Source organism: Sprattus sprattus (genome assembly GCF_963457725.1).
Source record: "Sprattus sprattus genome assembly, chromosome: 8".
Lineage (NCBI taxonomy): Eukaryota > Metazoa > Chordata > Actinopteri > Clupeiformes > Clupeidae > Sprattus > Sprattus sprattus.
The window spans coordinates 32,147,327-32,158,614 of NC_137927.1; the positions used below are offsets into that span (position 1 = coordinate 32,147,327).

Below are 11,288 nucleotides of genomic sequence, written 5' to 3' on the forward strand. Positions count from 1 at the left end.
AAGGAATGATTACTAGGGAGTTCAGCAGATTTTTTTTCTTTCTTCATTTGTTTCTTGTATAATCTCTCTTTCTCTCTCTATCTGTCTCTCGGTCTGTATCTGGCTGTCTCTCTTTATCTATTTATCTGAGAATTTCTATTTGTGTTGTTGCACACTTTTTGGTAATAATTCTTTCGGTGTTTACTTAATAGAGTTCATAACAGAAAGATTTAATAGTCCTCTAGATGTTATTAATACTGAGCCTACGATCACAAACTATGTGTGGGAAAGTTAAAATGAGAGTCTAGGATTTAGGACACGGTCTGAAATGCCAACAAAAACACAACACAGAGTAGATAGGAATAGAGTAGATAAGATCACATAGGCTTGGGCATCTTCTCTCATTTAACACGTTGTGCATCAGATTTGAGCAACTTTCGGAACGAACTTGCCTCAGTGCGTTGCAATGGGGAGTGTCACTAACAGATGAAACTCATGCCAGTTAATCTGAGCGCACTGCTAAACCAATGATTGGATGACATTACTCTTAGCAGCATACGGCTATTCAAAGTTTCCCCCATGATGACTGTGTGTTTGTGCCAGTAGCCTATCTGCCAAGCCGTTTTTTTTCCCCCTTTTCCCTGTTTGAGCTCGCTGTCATCTGTTCTCTCTCCATTAAAAAGCTGACCATGTGGAATAGCCGAGCTGTCACCGCCTCACAGCCCTGCCTGATAGGGAACACTCACATGTTAATTGCTCTTTAAAGAGATATTTGAAAATCACAGATAAATCCCCCCCCAGACAGTCGGAGAGGACAGGGCGAGGTGTCTGCAGACTCGGTTGGCAGGCAGAAACGATGGCTTCTTTCCCCAATTCCATCTTATTTAATGAAAAAGGAAATGAGTGGGGGTTTAAGCGGCCATTTTCAAAGCCAACAGTATGCGGGAGACAGATTGAAACCCCCCACACGATTTACTGGCTTCATGGCAAAAAAAAGATTTGAGCAAGATTTCACCCTCTTTTCTCTCGCCTGCGTTTGTCTTCCTCTCTCCTCATTTAGCCCTGTACATGTTTTTCCTTTGCGGTAAATTAGAGTGGAGTTATGTTGGACTTCAAACACTTACCTCAGCATTAGCGTTAGCGTTAGCAGAGTGAAAGGATTGGGTTGTGCCAGTGGACTAGTCCAGGGTATACGCAGGTATACGGAGTATGCCCACTTATTTTTCAGTCAGCATTGACTATACCCACTTCTCAAAACAGGGCGTTTATCCTGTGCTGTATGGGCTGCTTAAAAAAAAATAAGAGTATACCCACTTCTCCAAGGACCACTACACTGCTGGGTTGTGCCACCAATATGACAAGGATTCCTGCCGCGGTTTGAGGTGTTCCATAATCACATCAGAACTTACAGGGACAGTTGGCTTTCCTTCTTCTATTGCTTATCAACTTTTATATTATGGTGTTTTGTAGGATCATGGCTGTTCTCTCTTTTTTTTTTTGCAATTAATAACCAAATACCCATTAGTTTACTTTTCATGCACTGTTGAGCAGTGTACAAATATTAAGAATTACTGCAGTGAGAAAATCCAACTGTGTTAAACGAAGTGATACATTTCACTTTTCACTACGCTGCTACCCCAAGTTCAGCAAGGTGGGTTGCATTTTCATATTAAATTATTGATGGGAGTGCTATGGTAATGAACCCACACAAAATTCCATACGTCTGACCATACCCTTCATCCAGCGCAGCTGAATCAATATTTACCTCATCAACATGCGCAGGTGTCCCTGGGAGGCTGGTTCTCCTTGTGCTGCCACATATCATTGCATAAGGCAGCGACTGCCCAGAGCCTCTTAAATATGGCTCCTCAGATGGAATGGAACAGCGGTGTGAGGTAGAGAACCCCCCAAGGAGGTCTCTCTGCTGTTGGGATGGGGGCAAAGCGATTCTTTACTGGGCGAATGGTAATACCCTTAACGGAATACGATATAGAATTATAATGGATGGTTGCTGGATGGATAGAGCCCATCCCACACGTCATGGTATATGAACACAGCAGCCATATCATTAGCGACATCCTTCTTCCCCTCTCTCTCTTCCTCTCTCTGTCTCTCTCTCTCTCTCTCTCTCTCTCTCTCTCTCTCTCTCTCTGGATCTGACTGAAGCAGAAAGGGGAGGTAGGGGGGTTCAGGGCGGGGGGGGAGTTGGCGACATAGGGCGCTTAGGAGAGAGAAAATTACACAGCCACAGGCCCCTAAATGAACTCACTCCATCTCTGCTGGGAGTGGTTGTGTGTGTGTGTGTGTGTGTGTGTGTGTGTGTGTGTGTGTGTGTGACCTTGCACTGAGGTGGGGAAGCGGAGCCTGGCACCGTTCCATCCTCTCTCTCTATCTCCCCCTCGCTCTCTCGTTCTTTCTTTCACTCTCTCCTTCTCTCTCTCTTTCTCGGCTTCAAATAAAAACCAATACCGCCAGCGAGCTACCTTCCAGCACGGGCTTTGATTACACTTCCAAAAGCTGATAAATGTGCCCAGTATTAAACATGAATGCGCTATTGGTGGGGAGATTCTCATCCCATTGCTCCTCATCTCTCTCTCTCTCTGTGGGATGGGGGGATGAATGAGAGGTGGAGAGGTTAGGGGAGGTCTGCCCAGTGAGCGTGTTCACTTCACAGCCACCTCAGCAAGTTTTCCTCAGAGACAGAAAGTTGGTGCTCTTTTTCACAGTCAGCACAGGTAGCATATTGAAGGCTTTTTTTTTTGTTTTGTTTTGTTGTTTTGTTTTAGATTTGTTTGTGTGTGTGAACCTTCTAGCCTTCTGAATTCAGCATCTGTTCTTTGTAGACGTTCTCTTTGATCCAATACCTAACCGCGTCTGTTTCTGTCCTTTTCCCTCGCGTCCAAAACAGATAGCACAGCCAGCATTTACGTGATGCGAAAGGGCTTCAGCCGGATGACCCAGGACATGTACTTCCTGCCCATTGAGATCAATGACAACGGGGTGCCCGCTATGAGCAGCACACAGACCCTGATCATCCGTGTCTGCAGCTGCGACAGCAAAGAGACCATCCTGTCCTGCAATGTGGAGCCCTTCATCCTGCCCGCCGGCCTGAGCACCGGGGCACTCATCGCCATCCTGGCCTGCATCGTCATCCTGCTGGGTAAGGCGCTCCGGGCATCACAGGCTATTATGTCATACTTAAAATCGTCATCATCATTATCATCATCATGATCATTGTTATGTAATATCTGTTTTCATCATCATCGTTGTTATAATAATATATGTTATCATTAACATCATTGTGAAAACTTGCATTATCATGAACATAATCACCGCCACAAATGATTATTTCTGTCATTTCCAATGTGTCTGTGTTAGTTCAATGAGAGAAAAGGCCATTTCGTTCAGATCTGGCTGAAAGCAGTGAGACACAGTGCAGTCATTTGCAATTTGCAGATGCTTGTCAGGTTTATGTACTTGTCTGTCTTCCTGGGGAATGACATTTCTAATATTTACATTTGCCTGAGTACAGAGGCACATATCTTTATTCAGCAGTCTCACCCGGAGAGTTTAAGTATTAATAGAACAGATGCTTGACAGAATATTTAGCATATGATTAGATTATTTATTAAGCCAGTGCAGGCCCACAATGGTGATTACACGCCTTGAATGCAGTTTAATAGGTTGCTAAAGGGGAGAACATCAATAGCGCACCTGTGTTTTGATGTGAGAGTCTACTCTAGCTCACTTCACCAAAGTCCCAAAGCACAGCGGAACACTCCGGCATGTTATAGATGTTCTTCCCTCAGTGCGGCAGCTCACACACTCAAAGGCAATTTCCTGTGATCCGTGGAGGAAACTGAATTGGTTTCTCATTGCGGTGTCATTGTTTTTCTGTTGTTTGTGTCACAGCGATCGTGGTGCTGTTTGTGGCCCTGCGACGGCAGAAGAAAGAGCCTCTTATCGTGTACGAGGAGGAGGACATCCGCGAGAACATCATCACGTACGACGACGAGGGGGGCGGCGAGGAGGACACCGAGGCCTTCGACATCGCCACCCTGCAGAACCCCGACGGAGCCAACGGCTTCCTGCCGCGCAAGGACATCAAGCCCGAGCTGCAGTTTCCCATGAGGCCTGGCTCGCGACCCGTGGCCAACAGCGTGGACGTGGACGACTTCATCAAGACGCGCATCTCAGACGCGGACAATGACCCGACGGCGCCGCCCTACGACTCCATCCAGATCTACGGCTACGAGGGCCGGGGCTCCGTGGCGGGCTCCCTCAGCTCGCTGGAGTCGGTCACGACAGACTCCGACCTGGACTACGACTACCTCCAAAGCTGGGGGCCGCGCTTCAGGAAGCTGGCTGATCTGTATGGCACCAAAGACTCTGAGGCTGACGACAACTCTTAACGTCCACTTGGCTCAAAGGACACCCTCCTTTCCCCCCTTCCCCATACCCCTTATACCACCTCCACTTCCCTTACCTACATGACCCTGTTCCCCTTCTTCTGTCAACTAACTACGTGTAGTGTGTGAAGTTTACTATAAGTATACCACGACTCCATCTATTTATAGTAAACTTTAGTTAGTTTGTTTGTTGTTTTGGGTATACATGTGGTATACTTTATCCCTCTATGGGAGTGGACACAAAGTATTATGGAAGGGTAGCAGATGACAAATACAGGCTGGAATACAAAGCTGATGGACGAGAGAGAGAGAGAGAGAGAGAGAAAGGAAAAATGAGAGAGAGATGGAGAGAGTGAGAGTGAGAGAGAGAGAGAGAGTAATATTATTAACGAAAAAAATGATAATAATAATAAAATGAGGCACCTCTGTGGGATGTGTGTAATGGCTTGTGTGCAGATGCAAAGAGAGGGGAGAAATCAATCACAATGTAGTTCACTTTTCATTGTTCGTAGGTTTGCAGGTTTGCAGGTTTGAGCAATGGGGATTGAGGTCACAGAGAGACATGGGATTGTTGATACTGTGAATGAGCTCACAAAGAAGGAGTGGGAAAAGAAGATAAAAACAGTTGCCTTATTAATAAAACACCATCACGAACTTGAACTGGCCATGAACGACTGGCCTCTCCTCCACCTATGGAGGTTTCTGTTCTGGCTGAACTGATTGTCTTCGTTTTACGCCAGCCAGAACACATGGATACAGCAAAAATAGGACTCAATTTGTTTCTCAAATCCAGAAGAACTCCCCTTGTCCTGCCCACGTTCACCAGTGATCGACGACTAAGAAAGACCTGTGAGCTCAAAAAACGCCTTAAATGACACTCTTGCAATGCAGTGCATTTTTTTTTGTAACTTGAAAACTATACCCTAAAGCAAGCTGATATACATATAGCGTATGTACAGTACAGTGTGCAGATATGTCTCTTGAGGATCAAACTTGCGCCTATTGGTTCACGGCAATCTCTTTTTGTTATTCGACTATTATTTTATTGATTATTGCTTATTGTTGGCATTTGTTTCATTTCTTAATTTCTTTATTGGCGTATGTTATTCTCCCTTGTGAGAAAATAGCAGTCTGTCCTGTCGCAGAGAGAAAAAAAAATGGCTAATTTCTATGTCAATTTTATGGTAACTATTTGTACAATTTTAAAAGTTCTTATTTTAGTACACATACAGATATCAGTATTTCAACATGTAAGAAAAATGTTACAGCATCACACTTATATTTTATGAACATTGTACTGTTGCTTTATGATGTGCTTCAATCTACGAAGCGGACAAACTTTGAAATAAATGCTCTTTTTACAAAATGGCAGGTGGTGTTAAGTATATATATATCAGCAAAAAAAAAAAATTGTGTTACATCATACATGTTGTTGTATGTGTTGTCCTTAATGCTACCGAATAAAAGTGAACGCCAAGAGACGTCCTCATTGATCATATCACATAGACGTAGATTGAGTTGTGCTGTGATATTCACTGGTATGCCAGAGGCCGTAAAGTTCTCAGAGCTGATGAAGAGAAATATACCCGTTTTTTTAAACTGACAGAGTGAAAGGTCAGTGGTTCATTTCTCCTCCAGTGAAATGTCGTAGTTATTGTGTCCTTAGATGACTTCAGTTCACATAGAAGCAGAAAGAAGCAGTGTGTCTGTGTGCGAGAAGGTTTAAACCTTAGTCACCCTAGATTCGGAGTGATATAAATGTGTGTTGTGTGTCTGTGTGCGAGTAGGTTAAAACCTTAGTCACCCTAGACTCGGAGTTATATAAATGTGTGTCGTGTGTCTGTGTGCGAGTAGGTTTAAACGTAAGTCACCCTAGACTTAGAGTGATATAAATGTGTGTTGTGTGCGAGTACGTTTAAACCTTAGTCACCCTAGACTCGGAGTGATAGAAATGTGTGTCGTGTCTGTGTGCAAGTAGGTTTAAACCTTAAGCACCCTAGACTCAGAGTGATATAAATAGAGTAGGTTTATAAGGCAGCGCACCCCCTGTAGACCCTCCTCATGGAACGTCTACCTCTCATATTCCCCTTGATTTCTGTCACCATAGAAAACCTTCTGTTTTTTTTGTGTTGATGAAATGTTGGACATTTCACCATCTTAAACGTTACACCCCAAAAGTGAACTGAAAATATGTTTTGGGGGCCACAGAAGGCCCCCGAGGAGCTAACTGGATGATAAACCAGTGTGTGGGGGTCTTCCTGACAGAAGAAACCCTGCTCTAGACACCAAAGCAAATCATCTAACCTTGAGCACACAAGACTTGCCCCTGGGTGTTGTTCTTCAGTAAATAGCACTTTGTTTCAAATAGAGATACTGTATCTCCCGGAGTCCTTTATCGTTTATCATTCGGTATTGCACCGCACTTTAATATCAAGAGCGAGACAGATTAGGCTTTTGACCTGCTTTATCTCTTCAGGAAGACATGGCCTGCTCCGGTGGAAAACACGGGGCAGGCAGGCTTAAATGAAAGCAGTGGCGGCAGAAGTACGTCCTCCTATCATCAGGGCCATAATGAAAGCGGTGGTGGCAGGAGTACATCCTCCTATCGTCGGAGCTGTATTGCTTTTGTCATGTTTGTGCTAAGCTGCCGAGCGACTCCATGTCAACTAGGCCGACAACGCGGGAGAAGTAATCCGAAGCGAACAAGCGGCGGGCAGGCTGGCCGTCATGTTTGGCTCCGTCGGAGATATCTTCTGCGAAATTAAAAATGTTTGTTCTGCTGGCCCTCCGATGCGTGCCAATCAGTCCCCCTCCCCCTCCACACACACACACAGACACACACACACACGCACACACTCTCACACACACACAGACACACACTCACAAACTCTCACACACACTCACACACACACACACACTCACACACACAAACTCACACACACACACTCTCACACACACACACACACACACTCACACACACACACAGACACACACTCACAAACTCTCACACACACACACACACTCACACAAACTCACACACACAAACTCACACACACACACTCTCACACACACACACACACACACACACACACAGTCTCATACTTTCCCCCGCCTTCCTCGCCACCCTAATCCCTCCAACGCCACTGCCTTCCAAGAGAGGGATGGGGCGATTATCCTCTTCATTTAAAGACAAGGCTTAACATTTCCAAAATGCCTCCTCTGTTTGGTAGAATGTCATCCCTATCATATCTGTATGTGGCCCATGCAGTGCACAGGGACTGTCAAATGAGAGACAGATGGATTCATTTGGACAACCCAGGCAGTCCTTCATACTACAGTATGGATGCATATATATCTGTGTGTGTGTGTGTGTGTTTGTCTGAGAGAGAGAAAGACAGAGTGAGAGAAAGAGCATTTGGGAGAGAGAGAGTATTTGGGGGAGAGAGAGAGACATGGCTAGAGTGTGTGTCTGAGAGAGAGAGAGTATTTGGGAGGGAGAGACATGGCTGGGTGTGTGTCTGAGAGAGAGAGGGAGAGAGAGAGAGAGAGAGAGAGAGAGACATGGCTGAGTGTGTGTCTGAGAGAGAGTGGGAGAGAGAGAGAGAGAGAGACATGGCTGGGTGTGTGTCTGAGAGAGAGTGGGAGAGAGAGAGAGAGAGAGACATGGCTGGGTGTGTGTCTGAGAGAGAGAGTATTTGGGATAGAGAGAGAGAGACATGGCTGGGTGTGTGTCTGAGAGAGAGACATGGCTGGGTGTGTGTCTGAGAGAGAGAGAGAGGGAGAGAGAGAGAGAGACATGGCTGGGTGTGTGTCTGAGAGAGAGTGGGAGAGAGAGAGAGAGAGAGAGACATGGCTGGGTGTGTGTCTGAGAGAGTGGGAGAGAGAGAGAGAGAGATGGCTGGACTGATTCTCCTTCATTCTCTGGCCGGATACGAGGCTGGTACCCGTGTCCTGGGAGGTCTAAGAGGCAGCTGTCTTTACTCTCTCCACCCTGTGTGGACCTGTGTGTGTGTGTGTGGGTGTGGATGGGTGTGTGTGTGTATGTGTGTGTGTGTGTGTGTGTTTGTGTGTGTGTGTTTGTGTGTGTGTAGACATGTGGATGGTCCTGCCTGTATCCCTGCCTCCTGCCTGTGTGTGTGTGTGTGTGTGTGTGTGTGTGTGTGTGTGTGTGTGTGTGTGTGTGTTTGGACGTGTGGATGGTCCTGCCTGTATCCCTGCCTCCTGCCTGTGTGAGTGTGTGTGTGTGTGTGTGTGTGTGTGTGTGTGTGTGTGTGTGTGTGTGTGTGTGTGTGTTTGGACGTGTGGATGGTCCTGCCTGTATCCCTGCCTCCTGCCTGTGTGTGTGTGTGTGTGTGTGTGTGTGTGTGTGTGTGTGTGTGTGTGTGTGTGTGTGTGTGTGTGTGTGTGTGGACGTGTGGATGGTCCTGCCTGTATCCCTGCCTCCTGCCTGTGTGTGTGTGTGTGTGTGTGTGTGTGTGTGTGTGTGTGAGTGTGTGTGTGTGTGTGTGTGTGTGTGTGTGTGTGTGTGTGTGTGTGTGTGTGTGGATGGTCCTGCCTGTATCCCTGCCCCCTGCCTCCCAGCTGGCCGCTGGAGCGCCTCCGGCTCATCCCTCTCTGTCCATTAACCAGCCTGGAGAGTTGATTATCACCCCATCCACACCCCCGACCCTCGCTGGGGCCCCTCCATCACCCGCCCGCCCTCCCCTCCCCCACAGCCCCCACACACCTCCCCCCCCTCCCAGCCCCCACACACCTGCCCTCCCCCCCCCCAGCCCCCACACACCTGCCCCCCCTAGCCCCCACACACCTGCCCCCCCCCCCTCCCCCCCCCCAGCCCCCCCCCCCCTGCCCTCGGTTTGGAGGGAGCGCGAGCCCGACCTCTACCTCTCCTCCAGGAGCCGGCAGACGGAAGTGGGGCTGCTCCCCGGCAGGCCTAGGGGGCAGTGTGTGTGTGTGTGTGTGTGTGTGTGTGTGTGTGTGTGTGTGTGTGTGTGTGTGAGGGGGCTGTCTCTTATCTCCCCAAATCCATAAAAAAGTGTCAGATTCTACCCCAGGAACCATGAATCAATAGCGTCTTCCTGACACTGGCGCGGCACACATTAAGTGTGTGTCTGAGCCTGCACCTGAGGCCTGGAGGGGCGAGGATCGGAGGAGTGTGTGTGTGTGTGTGTGTGTGTGTGTGTTTGTGTGCGTGTGTGTGTGTGTGGGGCATTGGGGGAGAACAAGAGAGGGGGGTGGGAAGGTGGATGGATAGGGGAAAGAGAGAGAAAAGGATGGAGGGAGGGATACAGACAGAAAGACAGAAACAGTAACTAAAGTAGAGATGGCATAGAGAAAAAAAAAAGAAATGAGAGAAGAAGAGAAAGGCAGAAACAGTAACTAAAGTAAAGATGGCATAGAGAGAAAATAAAGGGAAGAGAGAATGGTAAAGAGAGAAAGAGAGATAAAATGAAAGAAAAAGAGAGTGAACGAGAAAAAGAGAGAGAAAAAGGGTGAGGACCCTCTACTGTATTCTCCTTCTGCTCCATGTTTGGACTTCATGTGTGTCCTTTATAAATGTGCTCTTATTTCCTCTCCTTGATCGGCTTCTCTAACAGCCGTGAGTTTCCATACTGTATTCTCCCCACTCCTCAGCTGCGGAAGCCCAACAAGTTGAGACAAGCCCGTGGCCTGCTGATGATGTCGGCCCAGCAGGGCTCCTCCATGGGCCCCCTCTAATCTCCGTCTCCTCACCCAGTGAGCTCTTGGACCGACTCCACTCTAAATCATTGATGTGCTTTTGAATGGCAGAGGGAGTGAGAAATACGTTTCCCCCCTCTGACTTCTCCACACTATTCTCCTCAGCATTTATCTCCTCATCTCCTCCCTGCTCCTCTTTAAGCACTTCAGTCAATTGGCCAGAGGATACATGACAGCAACATGAAATCCAACCGGGGCGCGATTGGCTCCCACCAACCGCCAGTCTGTAACGGGATAGTACTATGAGTGCATTAGCAGTGCTGTGGTGTGCTCTTTAAATAACACTGTCAGTTAATTGATTTGCTCTTCTTTTTTCTCTCCTCCCCACACCGTCTATTTTACCCCCTTTTTGCGGCTTTCTTGTCCACTGACCTTAAAAGCTCAGAATGAATATAAATGGCTGTTTTATGAGAAACCGGGAAGTATTCATTGATTGATGCTTTCTTGTCAAGGGGAGGTATGAGGTAAAAGAGGCGCTCGGTTTCTGGGATATCGTGTGCGTTATGTGTTAAGTCCCACATTACTGAGCAAGATACACCAAGTGATCCATAAGGTTTATTGATATTTTTCATATGGCTGTGAAGTATTGAGTTAGGCCCGATCAGAGATAAATACCAAACCAATTCTTCACGGAGACATCAAAATGACATGGGGATAAATAAATTGAGTTCTGATATAATACGAAAATTCTGGAAAAAAAATTTTACTTTTGAAAACGTATACATTTGAAAATAAGTGCACACTGTATGTCATTAAGTCATACTAAACTGACTAAACCACATGTTTACAGGTCTTGCAGATGATATTCTTACAAATTGTTTATTTTTCATATTCCTATCCATTGGCAGGGAGCTGTAGAGCATAATTAAACCAACACATTTCAGAGACTGAGTTTTCCCCCGCAAAATCAAAAGGCGGTTCCGTTTCAGCTAGTGCAGTCAACAGTTAACATCTCCACCTTCATTTCTCTGACGTTCAGTAAATGCTGTCGCCGTATTACGTCGGCTTTCTATCCAGATTCATTTTATTAAGTCATTAGTCATTCTTTTTGTGGTGTCCTCCACCATTAAGCCTTCAATTAAGAGCTGTGAATGTTGTGACTGATCTGGCCAGCAGGCTTTCCAGCATCACACTGCTGGATGAGGAAGCGATGGCACATGC

General features: G+C 46.7%; 1 protein-coding gene across 2 annotated transcripts in view; it reads left to right on the top strand.

Annotated features, from left to right (window-relative positions):
• Positions 1-5,698, top strand: part of cdh11 (cadherin 11, type 2, OB-cadherin (osteoblast)) — a 9,707-nt gene extending 4,009 nt beyond the window's left edge. For both annotated transcript variants that reach the window (XM_080843198.1, XM_080843199.1), the window contains exons 5-6: positions 2,888-3,139; positions 3,892-5,698. In XM_080843198.1, coding sequence (XP_080699324.1) covers positions 2,888-3,139; positions 3,892-4,391 — 752 coding nt within the window. In that variant the 3' untranslated portion in view covers positions 4,392-5,698. The remainder of the gene's footprint in view (positions 1-2,887; positions 3,140-3,891) is intronic.
• The last annotated feature ends 5,590 nt before the right edge of the window (positions 5,699-11,288 follow it).